This window comes from Schistocerca cancellata, chromosome 5, assembly GCF_023864275.1.
Source record: "Schistocerca cancellata isolate TAMUIC-IGC-003103 chromosome 5, iqSchCanc2.1, whole genome shotgun sequence".
NCBI classification, from domain to species: Eukaryota; Metazoa; Arthropoda; class Insecta; order Orthoptera; family Acrididae; genus Schistocerca; species Schistocerca cancellata.
The window spans coordinates 572680727-572705604 of record NC_064630.1 but is presented as its reverse complement, the minus strand read 5'-3'; the positions used below and the strand labels follow the sequence as shown (position 1 = coordinate 572705604).

The 24878-nt window shown below is 38.7% G+C and overlaps 1 protein-coding gene across 1 annotated transcript in view; it reads left to right on the top strand.

The window, feature by feature from the left end:
• The window catches only part of LOC126188242 (probable enoyl-CoA hydratase echA8), an 83766-nt gene extending 61774 nt beyond the window's left edge, over positions 1–21992 (top strand). The window contains exons 5-6 of the mRNA XM_049929801.1: positions 5192–5352; positions 21862–21992. Of these exons, the coding sequence (XP_049785758.1) occupies positions 5192–5352; positions 21862–21951 (251 nt within the window). The 3' untranslated portion in view covers positions 21952–21992. The remainder of the gene's footprint in view (positions 1–5191; positions 5353–21861) is intronic.
• The last annotated feature ends 2886 nt before the right edge of the window (positions 21993–24878 follow it).

The following is a 24878-nucleotide window of genomic DNA, read 5'->3' as shown; positions in this document are numbered from 1 at the left end:
TGGACAGCCCTGCAGGCTTCATGGTGTCAGTTCCCTCTGGCACCACTTCATACATTATTCAAGTCCATGCCACGTCATGATGCAGCACTTCTGCTAGCTCGCAGGGGCCCTACACAGTATTAGGCAGGTGTACCAGTTTCTTCGGCTCTTCATTGTGTATACCATTTAATATTTTACAATAGTAGAAAACAAAGGAATAATACATAAATGTAGAATTTACCTAAGTAATTGCACCAGCAACCTGCCTTGTCTACTCAGAACAATGTATCAGAGTACTGTATTTTGCAACTTTGGTCAATGTTTTAAATAGGCGGATGTTGGAGGCAGTGGGAAGAGGGGGGAGGGGAAAATGGAGTGAGACTGATTGTAGGAGGGAAAAAGAAGCAAGGGAGGGGGGGGGGGGATTGTTGGGGAACTCATGAGTTTAAACAAGGGAGGTCATTTTAAAATTATAGAACGTGATGTAAAAATTCTCATTGAGACACTAACAGTATAGAACAATGCGTATGTAAAATATAAACAGTATAAAATAAGGAATTATAAAATGGAGTGAGGGAGAGATTGCGAGTTGGCAAGGAAGATGAGGGAGGGGGTGGTAGGGAGACGGATAGTGGCAGGGATGCTATGGGTTCAACAAGAGACTAAGGCTGCAAAAAGTGAATAATGTAAAAAAAAGTCTGTTAAGATACCAGACTAGATGCATAAAACTGTAAAAGTGGATAGAACAGCAGATTTTGGAAGTAGAACTATCTAAAACTAACAAGTGTCTGAAGATATTCAAAGTGTGAAACTTTTTAAGTATAAAGTCATAAGTTGTTACTCTGAAAATATAACAGTAAAATTGTATAAATATTTTTTTCATTAAAATGTTAAAAGTGTAGGCCCAGGATGATGGATGTATAAATAGTGAAAAACATAAAGATCATAAAATTACAGAAGTGGAATTATGTAGAGAACCTAGAACAGCATGAACTGTCATTAAATATTATGAATTAAAAAAATGAAGACATTGAAAGTACAAAGCCAATAAAAAATGTAAAACAATAAATTATGAAAGTGTAGCAACTAAAGTTATAGGGACATGGTGTGACATTTATGGTTAACTGCATTTGCTTGTGCTGGTGGCGTTGTAGAGCAGATAATTTTGTAGTATGTACGAAGCCTGTCTCTATGCCAGCCAGCTGCTAGAACAGTGCATGAGCTGATGCATTGCTGCTGTCTCTTCCGGGTGAGTGGGGCTGTTGATCATACATGTGCTGTGTTGAGGTGGCCAATTGGAACAGGCTTTCAAAGTTTCTAAAAAATGCACTTGATAAAATAATTCTGCTGCTGACATAATGTATTGCCAGGCTCTTGCAGACAGTGTGTAAAAATCTCAATCAATCATTGTCAGGAGGTGCCCTTAGGTTCATTGTGCAGCTCTTCCATATGCGTATCTACCTATTTACAACATTGACCGAGTTGCAAAACACAGTATTTTGATATTCAGACAAGATGGGTTGCTGATGCAATTATTCAGGTAAATTCTACATTTATGTACAACTCTTTTCTTTTCTACTGTTATAAAATATTAGATGGTACATATTTAGTTTTACTTTGTTTTTGATTTGAAAATGATCCAGAGTGATTGAAACATGTTATTGAATTAAAAATGTGCACAACTGAGACAGAACAATAAATGAGACTTATCTTAAATATCTACTTGTACAAAGTTGCTGAATTCTCTCGAGACAATTATATTGACTATAGTTACAAACTTGTACTTGATTCTCTTCTAATATATCTTCTTAATTTAACATTGCTTCCATTAAACAGGATGTGAACTGGACAGCTCATCCAAAATGAAAAATTTCAATGTTTTCCATGTTTATGAGCGCTTGACATGGTGTCAGTTCAAGATATGTCATTGCGGCAGGTCTGTTTTTGCCTTTGTCATAATAATGATTAACAGTTTCTTTCAAATTTTGAATATCTTCAGATCAACCATAAATACAGTGCAGCTGCCAGTTCTATATGCTGTGTGCAGTTTCCATAAGTCTTCCATTGACCAAGCAGCAATCGGTATTGTAATTGTAAACTGTGAAAGCTGCGTTGGTAAAGTACCGGACCTTCAAGCTGATAGAAAGCGCCAAAGCTGAAATTGTTATAGGTACGGAAAGCTGGCTGAAGCCAGAGATAAATTCTGCTGAAATTTTTACAAAGGCACAGACGGTGTTTAGAAAGGATAGATTGCATGCAACCGGTGGTGGCGTGTTTGCCGCTGTTAGTAGCAGTTTATCCTGTAGTGAAGTAGAAGTGGATAGTTCCTGTGAATTATTATGGGCGGAGGTTACACTTAGCAACAGAGCTAGGTTAATAATTGGCTCCTTTTACCGACCTCCCAACTCAGCAGCATTAGTGGCATAACAACTGAGAGAAAATCTGGAATCCATTTCACATAAATTTTCTCAGCATGTTATAGTCTTAGGTGGAGATTTCAATTTACCAGATATATACTGGGACACTCAGACGTTTAGGACAGGTGGTAGGGACAGAGCATCGAGTGACACTATCCGAAAATTACCTTGAGCAATTAAACAGAGAACCGACTCGTGGAGATAACATCTTGGACCTACTGATAACAAACAGACCCGAACTTTTCGACTCTGTGAGTGCAGAACAGGGAATCAGTGATCATAAGGCCATTGCAGCATCCCTGAATTTGGAAGTAAATAGGAATATAAAAAAAGGGAGGAAACTTTATCTGTTTAGCAAGAGTAATAGAAAGCAGATTTCAGACTACCTAACAGATCGAAACGAAAATTTCTGTTCCGACACTGACAATGTTGAGTGTTTATGGAAAAAGTTCAAGGCAATCATAAAATGCGTTTCAGACAGGTACGTGCTGAGCAAAACTGTGAGGGACGGGAAAAACCCACTGTGGTTGAACAACAAAGTTAGGAAACTACTGTGAAAGCAAATAGAACTTCACTGCAAGTTTAAACGCAGCCAAAACCTCTCAGACAAACAGAAGCTAAACAATGTCAAAGTTAGCATAAGGAGGGCTATGCGTGAAGTGTTCAGTGAATTCGAAAGTAAAATTCTATGTACCGACTTGACAGAAAATCCTAGGAAGTTCTGGTCTTACGTTAAATCAGTAAGTGGCTCGAAACAGCATATCCAGACACTCTGGAATGATGATGGCATTGAAACAGAGGATGACACGCATAAAGCTGAAATACTAAACCCCTTTTTTCCAAAGCTGTTTCACAGAGGAAGACTGCACTGCAGTTCCTTCTCTAAATCCTCGACAAACGAAAAAATGGCTGACATCAAAATAAATGTCCAAGGAATAGAAAATCAATTGAAGTCACTCAACAGAGGAAAGTCCACTGGACCTGATGGGATACCAATTCGATTCTACACAGAGTACGCGGAAGAACTTGCCCCCCCTACTAACAGCCGTGTACCGCAAGTCTCTAGAGGAACGAAAGATTCCAAATAATTGGAAAAGAGCACAGGTAGTCCCAGTCTTCAAGAAGGGTCATCAAGCAGATGCGCAAAACTATAGACCTATATCTCTGACATCGATCTGTTGTAGAATTTTAGAACATGTTTTTAGCTCACGTATCATGTCATTTCTGGAAGCCCAGAATCTACTCTGTAGGAATCAACATCGATTCTGGAAACAGCGATCATGTGAGACCCAACTCGCTTTATTTGTTCATGAGACCCAGAAAATATTAGGTACAGGCTCCCAGGTAGATTCAATTTTCCTTGACTTCCGGAAGGCGTTCGATACAGTTCCGCACTGTCGCCTCATAAACAAAGTAAGAGCCTACGGAATATCAGACCAGCTGTGTGGCTGGATTGAAGAGTTTTTAGCAAACAGAACACAGCATGTTGTTCTCAATGGAGAGATGTCTACAGACATTAAAGTAACCACTGATGTGCCACAGGGGAGTGTTATGGGACCATTGCTTTTCACAATATATATAAATGACCTTGTAGATAGTGTCGGAAGTTCCATGCGGCTTTTCGTGGATGATGCTGTAGTATACAGAGAAGTTGCAGCATTAGAAAATTGCAGCGAAATGCAGGAAGATCTGCAGCAGATAGGCACTTGGTGCAGGGAGTGGCAACTGACTCTTAACAAAGACAAATGTAATGTATTGCGAATAAATAGAAAGAAGGATCCTTTATTGTATGATTATATGATAGCAGAACAAACACTGGTAGCAGTTACTTCTGTAAAATATCTGGAAGTATGCATGTGGAACGATTTGAAGTGGAATTATCATATAAAATTAATTGTTGGTAAGGCAGGTACCAGGTTGAGATTCATTGGGAGAATCCTTAGAAAATGTAGTCCATCAACAAAGAAGGTAGCTTACAAAACACTCGTTCGACCTATACTTGAATATTGCTCATCAGTATGGGATCCGTACCAGGTCGGGTTGACAGAGGAGATAGAGAAGATCCAAAGAAGAGTGGCACATTTCATCACAGGGTTATTTGGTAGGTGTGATAGCATTACGGAGATGTTTAGCAAACTCAAGTGGCAGACTCTGCAAGAGAGGCGCTCTGCATCACGGTGTAGCTTGTTGTCCAGGTTTTGAGAGGGTGCTTTTCTGGATGAGGTATCAAATATATTGCTTCCCCCTACTTATACCTCCCAAGGAGATCATGAATGTAAAATTAGAGAGATTCAAGCTCACACGGAGGCTTTCTGGCAGTCGTTCTTCCCGCGAACCATATGCGACTGGAACAGGAAAGGGAGGTAATGACAGTGGCATGTAAAGTGCCCTCTGCCACACACCGTTGGGTGGCTTGTGGAGTATAAATGTAGATGAAGATGTAGATCATATTAATTTACATATTTTTATGTCTGTTATGTGCTACTTTACTTATTTTCAGTTTAATTGCAATAATTAAAGAGATGACTAAACAAAGTATGGCAAAAGGAGATGCTTTATATTGTCATAAACCATTTACACACATCATTTTTCTTTCCTCCATGTTTTATTGTAATCTGGTCCAAAGATTCTTCAATTTTTAAATATTTTTGTTCTGGTTTTATACCAGAATATTATTAGTGAGAATATGCACAAAATTAAAGAGTTATTTGTGTTCTGTGCATGTGCTCTTTCAATTGCAATTTTGGTAGCCTTTTTGTATAATTAGATGCTACATAATTAGTGTTTACTTCCAGCCCTGGGTCAAGCAGTCCAGCTTGCTTCGTCTTTAGTGAAGTTCCCACAAGCATGTATGTTAGCAGACAGGGATTCAGTTTATAACAGTGCCTTCAATGCAAAAACCTTTGAGGAAGGAATGGAGTATGAAAAGAATAGTGCATCTGATGAAGTCATAGCTGTAAGTAATTTGCTTATTAAATGAAGTTGCCACATGTAGACTTGTTTTATGGAAATCTGATTTTAATTAATATTTTTTACTTTTTCGCCCTATACAAGGAAACACAGTAGTAAGACAGACAGTTTTTATACCCCCATTGAGCCATTTTAATTTTCCATAATTTCCCTAAATAATGTGATACAAATAACCAGATGCTTCCTTGGAAGAAGGCAAAACTAACTTCCATTCACCACCTTATCCAACTTGGGCTTGTGCTCTCTCTCTCTCTCTCTCTCTCTCTCTCTCTCTCTCTCTCTAATGATTCCGTTATTGACAAGACATTGAACTCTTAACTGCCCTTGATTGGTTTGTTATTACTGATACTTGGTGCCACTAACAAATGTTGTTTCATTATTGATTACATTTATACAGTGTCTTTGGTTAATTACTAGCATTGGACAAAAAGTTGAAGCAGCTATTTTGAGCCAGATGCAACGAGCTAAAAAAAACAGTTTGGCAATAGTAATAAAAGTATACTATATGTGTAACATCTTCATTAAAAAACTTAGAACTGAAAAAAGTGAGTAATAATAGCTGGAGAGAGAGCGTTTAATTACATCTCAATGAGGATTAAGTGAACTAACCAAGGTAGATTTCAAAGTCCAGTCAAGATGTTTAGGCTATTAATAGCCCCAACAATCAATTTTGATGTAACAATTTTCTGGACTACACAGTTATGAGTGACTAAGACAGACTGACTGACTGCTAAATGGCAGTACTAACATGAGGTCACTCCTGACGCATGATCAGTGTGTGAACTGATTGTGTTGAACCCCGGTTGTAAGATTTAGAAGCACTCAGGTCTGGGCTAAGACTGTTGTGAACATAGGTTTACCAAGGTTTAACACTATGCACATGTCTTCCGAAACTCTTTAGGTCCTGGTAGACTAGCGTTCTACATGTAGGATTGTCAGAGGCCCTGTTGCCATGTGAGAGTTCCTAGGATGTGGGTTTCCTAGTTAAGTTTGTAATATAAATGAGGAAGCAGCAGGGTTTTTATTTATTTATTTATTTATTTATTTATTTTTTTAAAAAAGCAGCTCTCTTTCTAGTTTACTTAGCCAAATTTACCTGGCATATGCATGAGTAGCATTAAGCACTACCGTGATTGTTTACTGTGTACAGAGTAAGTTTTTATGATGTCCTTGCCTTTTCTTAATGCATACCTTGACCCTTCTCTCATCATCCACCTTGTGGATGGGATCAACATGGTGAATGAATAAATATGAGGTCTATTCAAAAAATTCCAGAACATTCATAATTTCATGCCATTGGTGTGTTAGGGTGAAATGTGGCTGGCATCCCTGCACACATCTGTGTTTAATAAGTAAGGCCATGCTGATAGTTTTGTTTGACTCGATGTGAAGGATTATTTCATAATGAATTTGTACCACTGGAACAAACTGTTAATCAGCGGTACTACCAGGATACGTTGTGACACCTGCGAGAAAATGTAACAAGGAAACTGTCTGAAATGTGGTGAGACAACTCATGGCTGTTGCATCACGATAATACCCCCTCACATTCATCCCTGTTGGTGCATGACTATTGCATAAAAAATGAAATCACTGTGCTGCCTCATCCTCTGTACCCTACAGATCTGGCCCTTGCAGACTTTTCTTATTTCCAAAGTTGGAAACCCCATTGAAATGATGAAGATTTGCAACAATAGACAAGATAAAAGAAAATTTGCAGTCTGCATTTCATGCGATCCAGCAAGAGGCATACCAAAACTGCTTCGGGAAGTGGAATAGGCATTGGGAGTGGTGTACCATTTGTGGAGGAGAGTATTTCGAAAGAGACCATGCATAATAAGTAAAAGATATCTATAGAAAAATTTTGTGGATGAAGTTCCAGAATTTTTTTGAACACACTTTGTATGATTGACTGACTGACTGAATGAATGAATAAAGGAATGAAAGGAGGAATGACTGTGGTACTGGAAGGGTCTTGGTAGACTATAAATAATGGAAGGAGTAAAGGTAACAACTCGCAATATATTTGGGTGAGCAGTAAATAATAATAAAAATGTTGCTAAGGCCTTGGGGCCCTCTCATTCTGGAATCTAATGACCTCCCTTTCCTTCTCAACCTTTTCTAATCTACTGCTCTCTTCTCCCCTGGGGAAGAAACTAATCACTCTGAATGCTAGGATATTATAGTGTATTTTTATATGTGTACAAATGTCTCACCTCCTGAAGGTAAGTACTGTCTGGCAATTCTAGCAATACTCATAACATTACAATACATCTACATCTACATCATACTCCAAAAGCCACCTAATGGTGTGTGGCAGAGGGTACTTTTGATACCACTATCTGATCCCTCCAACCCTGTTCCACTCGCAAATAATGCGTGGGAAGTATGATTGTTGGTAAGCCTCTGTATTGGCTCTAATTTTTCGAATTTTCTCCTCATGTTCAATATGTGCGATGTACGTGGCGGGAAGTAATATGTTGCCCGACTCCTACTGAAAAGTGCTGTCCCAAAACTTCAATAGTAACTCTCTCCATGATGCACAATGCCTCTCATGTAACGTCTTGCAGTGGAGTTTGTTTAGCGTCTCCGTAATGCTCTCTCACCAGCTGAACGATCCCATGATGAAATGTGCCGCTCTTCATTGGATCTTCTCTATCTCCTCTATCAGTCGTACATGATAGGGATCCCAGATAGATGAATAATAATCAAGAATCAGGCAAACAAGCAACTTATAAGCCACTTCTTTCATGGACATTTCCTTAAGATTCTTCTAATGAATCTGAGTGTGGTGTCTGGTTTTCCCACTGTCTGTTTTATATGGTCATTCCACTTAAGGATGCTCTGGATAGTTACCCCTAGATATTTTACCGCAGGTGCTTTCTCCAGCTGTTTGTCATCAATAGTGTAGTTGTACAGTAGTAGATTTCTTTTCCTATACATGCGCAATACACTACATTTATTTTCGTTCAGGGTCAACTGCCAGAGCCTGCACCAATCATCGATTCTCTGCAGGTTGTTCTGCAAATTCTTGTTATCTTCTGACATTACTACTCTGGTACAGACAACTGCATCATCTGTGAATAGCCTTAAAGAGCATCCGATGCTTTCTACTAGATCATTTATATACATATTGTGAACAGCAACAGTCCTATCACACTTCCCTGTGATACTTTGAATATTACCTTTACATCTGTCGAATTTGTTCTGTTAAGAGTGACGTGTTGATTTCCATCTGCAAGAAAGTCTTGAATCCAATTGCAAGTCTTCTCCAATACTTCATGAGCCCATATTTTTTCATTAATCGGCAGTGTCAAATGCCTTACTGAATTCAAGGAACATGGCATCTACGTGAGCGCCATTGTCCATTGCGCTGTGGATCTCATGGAGAAACAGAGCGAGCTGAGTTTCGCAGGATCTATGTTTGCAGAATCCATGTTGATTTTTATAGAGATGATCATTTTCCAAAAACATGATAATTCTTGAGCATAAAACATGTTCCATAATTCTACAACAGATTGATGCCAACAATATAGGTTTATAATTGTGTGGATCTGTCTTACGGCCTTTCTTAAAAATGAGAATGACCTGCACTTTTTTCCAGTCATTAGGTACCTTTCGTTGCTGAAGCGATCTGTGATAAACTACTGCTAGAAAAGGAGCAAGTTCTTTTGCATAATCTTTAAAGAGTCTTATAGGTATCTCATCTGTTCCTGACACTTTTCCACTACTAAGCAATTTTAACTGCTTTTCAATTCTGCAATCGGTTATCTCAATATCTGCCATTTCGACGTTAGCACAACGATTGAAAGGATGTGTGGTCACTGAGAGAACGAATAGATGATTTTGACCCACTTCCTGATTTTATATACAACCAAAATCTCTTAGGGTTTTTACTCAGGTCGGTTGACAACAACTTCCTTTCAAAATCATTGAATGCTTTTCTCATAGCTCTCCTTACCCTCATTTTCACTTTCTTCAGCTTTTGTTTATTAGCTAGGTTTTTACTTCTCTTGGATCTGAGATGAAGTGCTCTTTGTTTACATAGTGCTTTTTTAACATGGCAATTAAACCATGGTGGATCCTCCCCATACCTTAAAACCTTACTCAGAACATACTTGTCTAGGGCATATTGAATGATGCCTTTGAATTTTTTCCATTTGTTCTCCACATCTTTGTCCTCTTCACTGAATATTTGATGCTGAAATTTGTATCCTGTCACCCTTGCTGAGCAAATAGATCTTCCTATCTTTCTTAACATTCCTTATAGGCCCTGCCGTCATAGATGCTGTCACAGCCTCTACGTGAACTGATTCAATAAATTCAGGTCTGTTTGTTGCCAGGAGGTGTAAGACATTATTTTTTTGAGTTGGTTTTCTAACTATCTGCTCAAGGTCATTTTCGGACAAGACATCCAGAACAATGCCTCACAAATCCCTGTCTCGGGCACCAGTTTTGATGGCATAAGACTCCCAGTCTTTACCTGGTAAGTTGAGGTCACCCCCTATTACAACAGCATGATCAGGAAAATCACTATTGATATTCTGCAAGTTATGTCTGAAGCACTCTACAACTGCAGATCCTGACCCAGGTGGTCTATAGAAGCACCTGATCACCATTTTTGACCGTTCTTTGATACTCAATTTCACCCAGATTAATTCACATTCAGAATCCGTGATAACCTCGCTAGATTTTATCGAATTTTTTACTGCAATAAACATGCCACCACCAGTGGCGACCAGCCTATCCTTATGATAAATATTCCAATCTGAACTTAGGATTTTGTTGTCATTGACGTCTGGTTTCAACCAACTTTCTGTTCCCAGTACTACCTGTGCATTTTAACTTTCAGTAAGCAATAATAATTCTGGGACCTTTCCTTGGATGCTCCTGCAATAGACACTATTGTTTTGCCCACAGCTTTTCCTGTGTGCGCATACATCACATATATTTCTCATACATTTAACACATTTCACACATATTTATAGACAAAATTAATCCAGATCTCTGTTGAATTTCATCCTGCATTTTCATCTGAATTCTAAGCAAACTTATAAATCTGCCAACACCTGACTGTCATTTCGAGAAAAAGTACTATCACTGGCAACTGTATGATTCTGTGCTGTCATGCAAGTCTGTGGTATTGAGCCATGTCTCATGATACATGACCCCAAAACATGCTGGCAAATTATTGGCTCATTGTAGTGCTCATTCTCATCTTGCGTTTGATGCTTCCAACAGCACAAAAGAAGAGACTGATTGCACTTCATACTTTCAAACTATTCCAAGTCAACTAATACCAACAAGTCATTTTTTGATGTTTCTGTGTGTCACTCATTCTATTTCCATCCCCAATCCTAGCGGATATACAAATGATGAGTCATGTGGGACCAAATTTGGTGGTAATTGTTGCAGGCCTTCCTGAGTTATGCTTTTATATCACACCGTTTCACATCAAATGCTCAACATAGGGGTCTTACTTCACAATATTTCCAGGTAGCAAATGATGTGTGTGCCAATTTAGATAGAAAAACCATTCAGGCTTTACAGAGATATGCTAATATGGCATTGTCTCTGGACCCCATCCTGCCCCCCAACTCTGTGGACGAAATGTCATCATGGCTGTCACCAATGAGTCTAGTGAACCCAAAAAATATGGATTTGATACTAATATTGGTTGTTATCAAATATTTTTACATCACATTGTTTCACCCCTTCTGCCATCCCTAGGGATGGTGGGGTATATTACCTCCATGATATTCTTAAATGAATAATTGTATAAATAATGAGTCATGTATATACAAAATTTGATTGGAATTGCACCAATGTTCCTGAGCTAAGCTTATATGTATACCCCCTTTTACCCCTTCCCGATCGGTGGTAGGTGGTTATTACCTCCACAGAAACCTTTATGGGTGTGTGCACAACAACTCACCAGAGTTTCATTTCCATCAGATGAATGCTATAGGAATGCATGGAAAATAAATAAACAAACAAACAAATACTAATTTATAAATATTTGGTCCACATGTATACACCTGCATGGCTACACCTGCTGGTACAATATAGTTGACCGGTGCAATAATATAATGATGCATGTGTTTGTGCATTCTTTAGTTAGCACAGTAGGTAATTCAAAAACTTAACAACATTTTCAGTCTGATTTATGTGCCCATCCACTGCTCAAGATGTCAACTATATGACTACATACATTTACTCCTTTCTTTATGAACGAACAAATGGTCTGGATGTAAGAATACTGAGGGTAGTGGACTGAGCAAAGTCAAGCAATCAATAGTTTCAGATCATAGGGCATGCTCAGATAATTATGTATGTGTATCTTGTTATACAAAATTTTGTTAAATAGACAATAACTTGAACTGTAGAAACCAAACTCTTTCCACTAGTTTTTATATGTTGGCAATAAATTAGGAACCAAAGAAAGATTAGTGGAGTTGGAAGAAAAGTTAAATATGATCATGTAGGATACAATAGAATCATCATAATAAGTACAATCAAGACCAAATAGAATTAAAATCAGGTCCTTTGTTTTTTTACAGAGGAATAGAGTGAGAAGGGAATTCAGGCATATGCTTTGTTGTAAACAAGAAAATTAAAAATAATATCACAATTATTGACAGAATATTGGACAGAGAAGCAGCATTTGTTTTAAAATTAAACAAAAGATATTTCATGGAAGTTGATCAGTTCTATACATATCAATGATGAGGTGAAAGGCCCCTAAGAGAATTTGCGAACACTAACTAATGACACCAAATCCCACTGCATGATGATGATTTTTTTAAAAAGCAGGAAGCTAACTGAAGAATAAATCTTCATTGGGAAACTTAGAGTATGATAGCATAAATGACAGAGTTATACATTAGTAGAATTTGTCAGGAAGATTTACTTGTTTGTCCGTACTCATTTCTTTAGAAAAAAAGAAAAGCAAACAGGAAATGAGTTTGTCAAGTATCTACTGTAAATAAAATTGAAAGTACTATAGTTTTCAAACAGCAAAGTAACTGTACGAGGCGAAACAGTTATAAAAGACTTTATAATTTCAAGTGACCATAGTGTAGTAAAATGTAGATGAAAGAAAAGTTATTAAACAGAAAATCAGAAATGTAGATAATGACATTTTATTTAAGAATTGGAAAATACGCAAAATCAAATGAAGCAGCAGGTCTACCATTTTTGAAAATGAAGATTCTGCAGACATTATTTAACACATGTATTTGTGCAAATAGCAAAACAATGTTGCAAATATGAAGAAAGCAAGATTTAACAAAATCTCAAGTGGAACAAGGAATCTATTTAATAGAAGATATTTCACACAGACAATAATAGGAAGTGATTGAATATGCTGAATTAAACAAAATTATTTGGAAATAGTGTTGAGATGATGTGAGAAAATTTCTTATGACAAACAGTTGAAAACAATAAGAGTATGAAAAGAAAAAAAAAATAGAAACATGTCCACAGTAGAAATCACATTTCATCAGTTATTTTTGTTTAATTCAAGGAATTAATCCAAATCACAGACAATTTTAAAATTTTGTACATGGCTAGAGCAGCAACCCCTACAATGAAATCTTCTTGTAGAAATAGTAAACAAATGATCAGTTGTGAACTGAAAGGCTTATTAAACCTCTACCAAGATTTCAACGTTTATCATCATGTCTCATTATGAATACAAAAACTTATTCAGACTTTTTGGATTACATGTCGTCGCAGAGGTACGTTAAATTATAACCAGAAAGTGTCAGTCAGATGTAAAATTTCATTTCCATAATAAATTAAAATGTGCACAACTTGGTTGTTGTCATATGATATTTCTTCACCAATGAACAGCTAGTGCACTAGCATCACATAGGCAACATTTGTGCTAAGGAAAGTTTCTGGCAAGAGAGGGCACTAGTAGTATACGCAGGGAGGGTGTGTGATAGTGAATGAAACTTTACATGCTAAAACTTGCTTCAAAGGTTAAAATTAAAATTATGACATTAAAAACCAGATTTAGCTGTGTACATATTTAAAATTAATAGAAATACTTTAACGAAAGGCTGAAGTTCTAAGTCTACTAGTCTCCAACATACACCAAGGGGACTAGAAGACATAGAACTTTTGCACAAAGGAAGTAAAGATTACAACCTTGACCTTATAGAAGATTTAGAAATTTTTAAACATTTTACTCACGAAAAGATGGATCTGTTTTAAATGAACTGGTATAACTAACTCAAAAATAGAAATTTCACCCTCTTCCCCTCCCCTCTCCCGCTTCCCTTTCCCCACTCTGTTTCCTTTTGCTGTTGTTTCTATTTGCTCTATTCAGAGTTTTATGTAATTTTTTTTTACCACAATGTCTTCTTTTATATGGTAACTTATTATTTGTTGCCATTTTATCAATTTTAAATATGTATACAGCTAAATATGATCTGGTTTCTAATGTCATAATTTTAATTTTAACCTTTGAAGCACATTTAGCATGATGAAGTTTCATACATTATCGCAACCCTCTTTGCGTAAACTACTAGTACCCTCTCTTGCAAGAAGCTTTCCTTAGTGCAAACGCTGTGTACGTGACACTAGTGCACTAGGTGCTTATTGGTGAGGGAGTACCCTATGACAATAACCATGTTGTGCATATTTTAATTTATTATAGAGATGAAATTTTATATTTGACAGATATCTTTCAGCTATGTTTTAAAGTAGCTCTGCCACAATATGTAATCCAATAAGTCTGAATAAGTTTTTCTATTTGTAACAAGTTGCGAGACATGTTTTTACTGTTAACTTGCTTAGGTTGTCTGTATTTCCTTCTGAAGAAGACTTTTTTATAAACATTAAAACCATAGTAAAGGGGTTTTAGTGAAGCTTCCAATTCATAACTGATTGGCTGTTTACTATTTCTACAAGAACACTGATAATTAATAGCGAGATATACCTGTGTAGACCAGCTCATGTAGCTTAACATGCAGTAGACTAGCTTTCATGACAAGGAGTAGAGACAAATTTGGGTCAAATCCATGAAGCAGATTAACAACTGTTGATTTGGTACACTGGCCAGTCCGAGTGTGGTTTTAGGTGATTTCCCATGCTTCTTTGCACAAGCAACACAAACTGTGAAAATACAGTTACACAAAGAACAAAGTTTACAGGTTTACAGACCAAGGGACCACATGACTTTCCTCCCTTTAGTTAAGTGCCGACTGTGGTGACAAGAAAGGCATCAGGCCACAAAGTTTAAAAAAAAAATTATGAAAACAATGGGTGCAGTACAATGGGCTAAACAATAAGAGAGAGAGAGAGAGAGAGAGATATGCTGCTCAAGGTGTGAAGAAAGGAAAGGTGTTTGGAGATGATGACATTTTGGTGTAAACAGTCAAAGCTAGTGACAAAATAGTGCAAACGAAGTAGAGTTATTTTCAAAATGTCCACAGAAAAAGATCATTCCCTAAACAGGAATGCTCCAGTTCTGCTACGTGACAAGAATGAGAAAAACCCAAGTCCTAAAAAGCTATTGACCTCTTCTTAATGTGCAAGATACTAAAATTATCACGAGCTGCAAAGAAAATATTCAATTCTAATCAAGTGAAGGAACAAACTGGCTTTTGAGAAAGTTTTTACTTGCCTTCAATAAAATATGTTCTGGCATACCTTCAGAAACAAGTCAATGATTTAACTTGTGTCATAATACTGAAGAATATACTAATGAATGCTACAAATGAGATCTTGCATTTAGGACAGCTGAAGACAACTATGAAGAGGCAACAATAAAGGAAAAAATAGAGGCCAGGAGTGATTATAGAAGTTAAATTCACTTTTTGAAACAAAGTTTCTCATATTTCTGAGAAGGAACAGGGTGTTTTAGTGTGTTTAGAGCAGATAAAAAGAAACACTTCTTTATGTGATGAGGCGCTGTTGGGGGCGCACAGACCCTTGTTGCTAGTTTGGTCAGTTCTGCCCAAGGATGGCATGTGCGGGAATTATAGGTTATATGATACCAGGACCAAACAAGCAGAAAATCAGGAGAGCTCAGTCAGTAATAATGGTCTTTATTCTGCAAGTCTTCCATATAGAAGTTGATGACTATATCAGTGGTGTGTTTAGTCAACCAGGCAGCAGCTGCTACTTCAAACTCACAGATGCGTGCTGGGCTCATGGCAATGCATATATATGCAAGGCCATCGTGCTTGCCTCACCAAAAGTCTGTGGCTGCCACAACAGCTGTGCTGATGTAAGGTAGGCACCTCTGACAGCTAGTGGCCACGAGCAGTGGGCCTTATATACACTGCTCATCCAGTAGAGTTCCAGCACTGTGGTGACAGTATGATGCATCTCCTAATCCCTAGCAGTGGCATTGCAGGCTCTTAATCAACCTTACTGAACATGTCCTCATGTGTTGAAACACTTGCTAGAGACAAAGAACCATAAGTCAGAAATCAAAATTAATTGATCAACATTTAACTTTCACAGCATGAGACCCAAACCATATTTCCTTTTCCACAATTGACCATAGACATTATTGCAGTTAGTAATCGAAAACAATTTCTTTTACATTGAATGTCTAATTTGTGTCAAATATGGGATAGGTTTATGTAAAAAATACAAGATGCCATACAACAGTATAGACAATGAGGAACAAGCACAACTACAATGACTGTCTCTGTACAAAAGTATATGAACTACATATACAATAACATAGGCAGTGTAGCTCAAACATTTAAAAAACCCAACCAATAGCTACTGAACAAGTATAGTTAATGATCTAACAGGACAATAGTTCACATTGGATACAATACATGGTGTAACCGTGAGGCAAGATAGGTACAGTACAGTTTTAGCTAGTGTAATAAATAGCACAATGGTTGAAATCAGACAGAGTGATCACCAGGTGTTGATGGCATATATAGATGGCATGTTGTAGGTGATGCTGGGAGGTGCCTGCACAGCCATCATGTGCGGTCGCTTGGCGGCAGTGTCTCCCCCTGGCAGCCATGCTTTGCAATAGTGGACACGGTGTGACAGGCATATCGTATGTGCCAGTCGTGTGTCTTCGTAAGTCAACCCCCACCCGATGATGTTGGGCAGTGCTCCAAACCAGGCCGATGTTGTCAGAAACAGCAGATAGCCCCTCTAGTTTTGCCAGCTCCAGAAGCACACATCTGGAAAGTCCCCACCAGACAATGCAGTCATGGTGGCTCCGACATTGGTAGCAGAGTCCACCGACTCAAGTCCACGTCGGGTTTTGGCATGGAAGGGAGCTCCAGTGGTGGGGCCCAGGCCAATACCCCAGCTTGATCTTCTCCTGACATCCAGTCCTAGACCGGGAAACCTATAAACAGAGGGAGATGAGGGCAAGGACAGGACTGGCGAACAGGGCTGTGAACCAGAGGGCAGGTACAGCTTCGGATCAGGAGGGGACATAGCAGAAGGCCCAGTGGAAGAGAAATGAAAGGCAGCATCACCACAATGTATGTCTGCCAGACGTGGCAGCAGCTGGGTCCTCCACGCATTTGGAGCTGATTTTGATGGCATGTCATCACTGTCCGGTCCCACATGGCCAGAGTGAACATGCGGTGTCCTCACTGCTTCTGTTGCACACCTGCCAGAATCCATGTGACCTGGTGTCCAAAGCTTTACAGCCACACAAGGGTGCCTGGCCAGAAGCATGGAGACAGTGCTGCGGATGGCCCCACAAGTGTTGGCAGCTGGAGACGGAGGAATGTGTGGGGCTGATGGTCATGGAGGATTCTCACTACACTCTTCTTCCCTATTGGTGTTGACCTGCAGCAATACAAAAAATGTTAGCACCTCATCCATAGAAGCATCAGCCACATATTTCTTCATCTGTGTTTTAAAAGTGAGTCTTTCGGTCTCACCATTTGATTGGAGGTGGAAAGGTGGAGACAGCAGGTGTTGAATGCCATTTCTGTGGCAGAACTCACTGGAAACCTGGGAGCAAAATTGTGGTCCACTGTCACACACCAACATGAGAGGAAGTCCTTCAATATCAAACATTCTGTTGAGTGCTGCAGCTGCAGCCTTTGCACTCCTTGGCTGACAATTGACCACATACTGAAAGTTGGAGTATGCATCGAGGAAAATCAGCCAGGTGGTATCCAGGAAGGGGCCCACAAAAGTTGACGTGAACCTTTGGAATATTGCTGGTGCACCCCAAAAACTAATCATTTGAAACAATACAGGGTGTACATGAATTCTGGGAACAATTTCAATTATTTATTGCACAAGAACTAAACATTGTACAGATGTCATGCATATTTTATTTTGAAGAGAAACTCTGAAATTTTTTTTACAAACATTTGATATGCGAACCATGAGTGAGCTGGCAGACATCAATATGGTAATCGAATTCTTGCCATACCCATCCCAGCATGGCATCGTCGACTGTGGCAGTTGCTTCCTGTATTCTCTCCTGGAGCTCTGCTACATCACGTGGTAGAGGCAGTACATACACCAGATCCTTAATGTGTCCCCACAGAAAAAAGTCACATGGAGTGAGATCTGGTGATCGGGGAGGCCATTTCATGAACTAGCTGTCCCCTTCTGTAGCACGGCACCTGCACTCACCATATTTGCGACTAAAGTTGACTGTCAGCAAATTACCAAACTACGTTGTGGCAGTATACATGAAAAAAAAAATACTTTCAGGGCTTCTCTTCAAAATGACATATGTATGATATCTGTACAATGTTTGGTTCTTGTGCAATAAATAATTAAAAGTGTTCCCGGACTTTATGTACACCCTGTATAATCCATGCAGCATGTTGACTACCAGAATCTTCTGTGATTCCTCATCCAGGGGTAGTTAAGAGTAAGCTTTGGAGAGATCGACCTCCAGAAACTACTAGCTTCTCGCAAGTGCAAAGAAAAGTTCATCTAGTTTTGGAGTGGGATACATATCAACCTCTGACCGTGAATTGAACATAACCTTATAAAGTCTCCATACAAGCATAGTTTTCCAGACAGATTTTGACAACAACCAGAAATGTTGCCCACTGACATACAGACAATGATTCAATGATGTCCAAGGCTGTCAATCTATATAGTTCATTTTTGAGAGCATGCCCCAGTGCTGATCTTGTTAATTGTACACAGTGAGTGAGATGAACAATTTCTTAGGTAACGCCTCTGTGGTGTGAGACTCCAATGAAATCAAATTACCGTCCATTAGGTCCTGTCAGGGTGAGTGTTTTTTGTCCAGAGTGCGGCATACAGATATGAGATGTCCTTCCTTCGAACATGCCTCACACTTTGCCCACCTGTTGGGGCATGTTCTCTGACATGTGTTCGAAAGTCTGGGCACAACGGAAGCCAGCATTGGTCATGGAGCCAAGACTTCTTTCATTGTTTACGAGATGGAGCTGGAGTGCGGCAGTGTTTGCTATCTACTTTTGCTGCATTTGCTGTTTCAGCAAAGTTGGATTCCTCTCCCGGGTTTGTTGTGATGGCCCCCACCTCATCCCAGAATTTTAACTTATGGCCCACAGCCTGGGAAACTTCCAAGAATTGGGCCCACAATGTCCCCCAACATAAGATCCTCAAATTGTAGCAGTTTCTGATGCACCTCCTTATCTGAAGCCACTCAAATGATCACGTCCCTAATCATCACCTCTGCATACTATTTGATATTTAATGAAGTCACCAAAAAAAGGCCTCCTGAGTCTCTAGAGTTCAGCTGCATATATGTGGTATAAGTGGTGAGACTGTTTGCAACATGGATAAAATTCCATACAGAATGCAATGATATGGCAGGAGATCCATGACCAGAATAACGATTTTACCATGGCGGCAGCAAAGTGCTGCTCGAGGTACTTCTCATATGCTTCCCACTATTCTGCAATCTGATTGTAATGCAAGAATGGTGATGGATTTGTAGCCAACAGCCCGGAGAGCAACACAGGCAGCAAGGCTTCTGACATATCCGTCCCTTTAATTGGTGTTGCAGAAATTGCTGTAGCACAACTTCCATCAACACACCCAGTGAGTTAGCCTGTTCCACATGGTCCACAGCTACATAAGGAACATAGAAAATGCCCTCAATCATCACCAATTATGTTATAACTTGAAAGATAGAAAAACATGAGATGAGACACCCAGAACAAGTATATTTATGATCTCATTAAACAATATTTACAGTGGGTACAGTGTATGGTGTAGCCATGGGGCAAGAAAGGTACTGTATAGTTTTTGCTAGCATAGTAAATATGGTGATTGCATCCATAGATGATGTTTCACAGGTGGTGCTGGCTGGATTCTGGGAATAATATAACATACTTTGTTAAAATGTACTTACTTCTCTTGTTTACCTGACGGTGCAACTTTCACTGAGAACTAGATGTTTAACTTAAATAAAAATCTCAGCTGGGCTATTGAGAGTCCCTAAGAAAATTACAAAAAAATGTGAAATACAAGAAATATGAAAGTGTTAACAGGTATTTTAGAGACTCACCTATTACTACAGAACTTAAGTGTTCAGTCTTATCACCTGTCGCCACTCTATATTTTGAAGAAATTACTAGTGAAATTAGCTAAACAATTTCCTCTTGAAACATAGGTGACTTGAAACACAGATGAGTGTAAGGATATGGTATGGCTGTGCACCAGCACGTTTGTCCATTATAACACAAAATTAGCAGTAATAGCTGTACTATCTGAGTGGACGGCATGTTGTTGTACATTTCTCTAGATTCAAAAGACCAGGAGAAGTCTTTCTTTTTGAGGAGTACCAAAAAGTTGGTTTGCAGCACATCTGGCCAGTGCAGTAGTAATACAAATCAAAGAGGGCATTTTGTCAAGTGTAATTAAGGCGAAAGGCAAATTGGAGCAATATGTATATTTGAATAAATCTTAAAACTGGGACATAATGGATGTTTTTCATTTATTGTCAGTAAAGGATATCGTGAAAGAAATCTTTGTTACTGTCATTACATTTTCCCAAACAAACAGCATTTCTTTACCGAGAGATGAGCTTCTTGCTTGCAAAAACTGCTTTCAGTAGCCATTGGATTTGAAAAAGCTCAATTGAATGTGTGTAAAACAAGAGTAATTATAATGACTGAGTGTTCCTGGTCAAGTTAGGTCTGTTAACAAACCATGTCCAGTAGACGAGCCGAATGATTAAAACTTGTCATGGGGCACTCCTAGTATGAGAGTCTGTGTTGCTTATCGCTAGTAAACCTTTGTGGAATAATTTAAGCCATATAGACTACAAGTGTCAAATATCAAACTGCTCATCTCAGCATCCTCTACATTGCCATGGAAAGTTTTAAACATCCATATTACACACCACATATGCCGCCTTACAGAATTTATTGTTGGAAAGCTTCACCTGCTCATAATGTGTAGTGTTACCTTGGTGAACACAGAACAGAAAACTGACAGAAAACTGGTCTATACTTTGATTTTATTTCTTTAACTTGTGTGAAAAGGGAAATGTGTTGTGTAAAATATATTTTTGATCCTCTAATGAAGATGACAAATCAAAATAATTAAAATGCACATCTGTAGAAATACCCTGAAATCATTCCTTAACTGGTTTGTGACTTCACTGTTTTTCCTATCAAAATTATAATATGCAGTTTGTTAGCTTTTACTTTTCTAAAATCAGATAACTGTTCATTATACACAAGTGTCCAAAATACAAAACTTATAAGAAGTAAAATCTAGAGAACAAGTTATGAATTTGTGTAAAGGTGCTGCATGTGCTCTATGAATACAATGTTGTGCCTTCAGTAACTTCTTTGTTTTTGGGCTCTAACAGCACCACAGAATCACTAAACTAAACTCCGTCCAAACAGACCTTGGCAGGCCCAACGGTACCGACCGGCCGCCGTGTCATTCTCTGCCCACAGGTGTCACTGGATGTGGATACAGAGGGGCATGCAGTCAGCACACCATTCTCCCAGCCGTATGTCAGTTTACGAGAGTGGGGCCACTACCTCTCAGTCAAGCGGCTCCTAAGTGTGCCTCACAAGGGCTGAGTGCACCGCACTTGCCAATAGCGCTCGGCAGACCGGATGGTCACCCATCCAAGTGCTAGCCCAGCCCAACATTGCTTAACTTTGGTGATCTGATGGGAACCGAGGTTACCACTGTGGCGAGGCCATTGACACAGAATCACTAGTGTATTCATAAATAAGTAAATGGTTACTTTGATTAAGCACCCCAACAGAACATCGAGGCCATAATACTGACAACCAGTGTTTAAATCACAGTTGAAATTTTTGTACCAATTCCAGTGAATTTTGTGCTTCAATAACTCATGGCCTCTTTAAAAAAATGCATTGTATGAAGGATAGTGAAAAGAATATGGACTCAGTGTGTGAAATATTATTGCAATGGGAATTTTATATTTCTTGGGCTGGCATTACTAGCAGAGAAGACATAAAGGTAGAGATGGAGGTGGTGGTGATGTGTATGTAGTGAGTTTGTGTCAATTTGAACTGATGTTAAATGTTGAATGTTTCAGGAGGCTGTTAAAGGAGCAAGAAGGTTCCTCTCTGGCACTGGAAAGCATGGGACAACTCAAAACTTGACAGAAGATTTTTCACCACAATGACTCTAGTTTTACTTTAAATATCATATGTATAATACCTGACTCTTGGTAATGTTTCATGAAATAAAATTTATTTTATCAAAAATAGTAATGTACTGAAGACTTTCTGACCGTTCACTGTGTGTAGGTCCCATCATCAAGAAGAATCTTCAGAGATGTGGGGTGACTCAAGGTATACATTAACGAAAGAAAAACAGTTGTTAGAAAGTGTCACTACAGTGTGCTTAAACGGGTTAAATTTAACACACAAAAACCAACACATCAGTTGCTTATATTGCAAGAAGCTGTTTCTTCTTTAGTCATATGAAATGAGAGCTGTTTGTCTCCTGCTGGTAGCTTAGTATTTACGACCACATTAATACTCATCAAAGTTATCTACATTTGTAACAGTTATATAAATTTGTAATAATTAAGGCTTGTTTACAATGAATATTGATAGTTGTCATGCAACCAAAGAATCTTTAAAGCGTGAATCCAAATTAATTAAATAGTGTCTGTGGCCAATAAGAATTTTTTTTTTTAATTCACTTTTCATTTAGTGACAATTTGTTTCTTTCTTGTGCCATGTTTGATAATGATTTGAAAGACCATTGTGTCAGAATGTGGACCCCTAACCGGTTCCTAGAAAGTCAAGCAAAGTGTTCTTTTGTGTTCTTTTGTGATTGTATAGATAACAGTTTAACTTAATCTTGATCATGTTGAGCTCCAAAGTTGATGTCTATTAATATTAATAAGAAACCACCACAGCTATATTTATACATATTTATTACATCACAACTGATTTCATTCAAAAGAATATAATTGGTTTAACTGCCAATAGTCTTCATAAGAAATCCCTACAGATTTGTGCCATGACTTGAAAAGTCTAGTTGTCTTATGCAGTCAAGTGCCAAAGAAACTGGCGCATTCAAATACAGAGATATGTAAACAGGCAGAATACGGTTCTGCGGTCGACAGCACCTATACAAGACAACAAGTGGACACAGTTGTTAGATAGGTGACTGCTGCTATAATGGCAGGTTATAAAGATTTGAGTTTGAACATGGTGTTACAGTCAGTGCACAAGCCATGAGATACAGCATCTCTGAGGTAGCGAAAAGAGGGGCTTTTCCTGTACAACCATTTCACAAGTCTATTGTGAATATCAGGAATCCGGTAAAACATCAAATCGCTGCAGCTGGAAAAAAATCCTGCAAGAACGGGACCAACAATGACTGACGAGAACTGTTCAACATGACAGAAGTGTAACCCTTTCGCAAATTGCTGCAGATTTCAGTGCTGGGCCATTAACAAGTGTCAACGAGTGAACCATTCAATGAACATCACTGATATGGGCTTTTGGAGCCGAAGGCCCACTCATGTACCATTGACGACTGCATGACACAAAGCTTTACATCCCACTTGGGCCCATCAACACAGACATTGGACTGTTGATGATTGGAAACATGTTGCCTGGTCGGACAAGTTTCATTTCAAATTGTTTTGAGCAGATGGATGTGTACAAGTATGGAGACAACCTCATGAATCCATGGACCCTGCATGTCAGCAGAGGATTGTTCAAGCTGGTGGAGGCTCTGTAATGGTGTGAGGCGTGCAGTTTGGAGTGATATAGGACCCCTTATACATCTAGATACGACTGACAGGTGATGCGTACGTAAGTATCCTGTCTGATCCTGCAGCCATTCATGTCCATTGTGCATTCCGATGGACTTGGGCAATTCCAGCAGCTCAAAGCGACACCCCACATGTCCAGAATTGCTACAGAGTGGCTCCAGGAATGCTCTTCTGAATTTAAACACTTCCACTGGCCACCAAACTCCCCAGACATGAACATTATTGAGCATATCTGGGATGCCTTGCAACAAGCTGTTCAGAAGAGTTCCCCATCCCCTAGTACTCTTACAGAGAATATGAATAGTGTATACAAGGGATATAGGTTCTTACTTCGTCCAAATATGTGTGTGTTATTCAGTATGACACATATTTGATAGCTTGCAAGTAACCATAAAATGTGTACTTGCAAAGACAGTACATTTCAAGATGAGTTGGAAGTGTTTTATTGGCTGGCAACTTCTTCATTAATGAATATCTTAGCAAACACATAAATGTCACATAATGTGAGTTTGGTTTCTATCTATCAAAAGTTAGGTAATGAGAACACTGTAAATGGAGATTCTAAATTATTTTGATGATGTTAGCTACAACAGCCTACAGTTTTTTATGTGGTGTACGTGTTATAAGGCATGACAAGGTTCATGATAGTAAAGGAATGCTGGCACAAACTGGCCCCTAGCTCAGGGATCACAAAATGCATATTCATCAATGATGGGCAAAGTTCCCTGAAGTATTTGCTATTTAGAACAACTCTAAGGCAAATGTTTTAAATTTTGTGGATATTGAGAGTATTATCCTCATAATTGTGAGCATTATCCTTATAAGAACTGATTTACCATCTCTCCATAATGACTGAGATACTGAACTCAATAGAGAAAAAGATTAATATTATTCATTTTACTTAATATTCATTTATATTTATTCCTAGCTTTTACTCTGTTAATATAATTTTATTCGGCAGGAAGTTTTATTTGGCAGGTTTAGTTTAGTGTCCTTTGTAGAGAAATCTGTTTTATGTAGGCCAGTAACCTTTCCTGGCCAACCTATTGCTCGATTTTGTTCCTTTGATGGAAAATATTTTGTTTTTAGCGTGATATTGTTATTATGGCTGCTACAAGCAGCTACACATTGTCATGGAGAAGGAAACCATGTGGCCAGTTGCAGGTACAGCAGAACTGCATGTCTGACACCTTGTTCCTGTGGTGGCCACAGCACACAGCGGAGCCTCATGCCTAACGCCATGCGCCTGACTGTGAAACATCCATCACTAAACCTGCACCAATCAACAGTTTGTTGTTATAAGCAATTTTCATGAT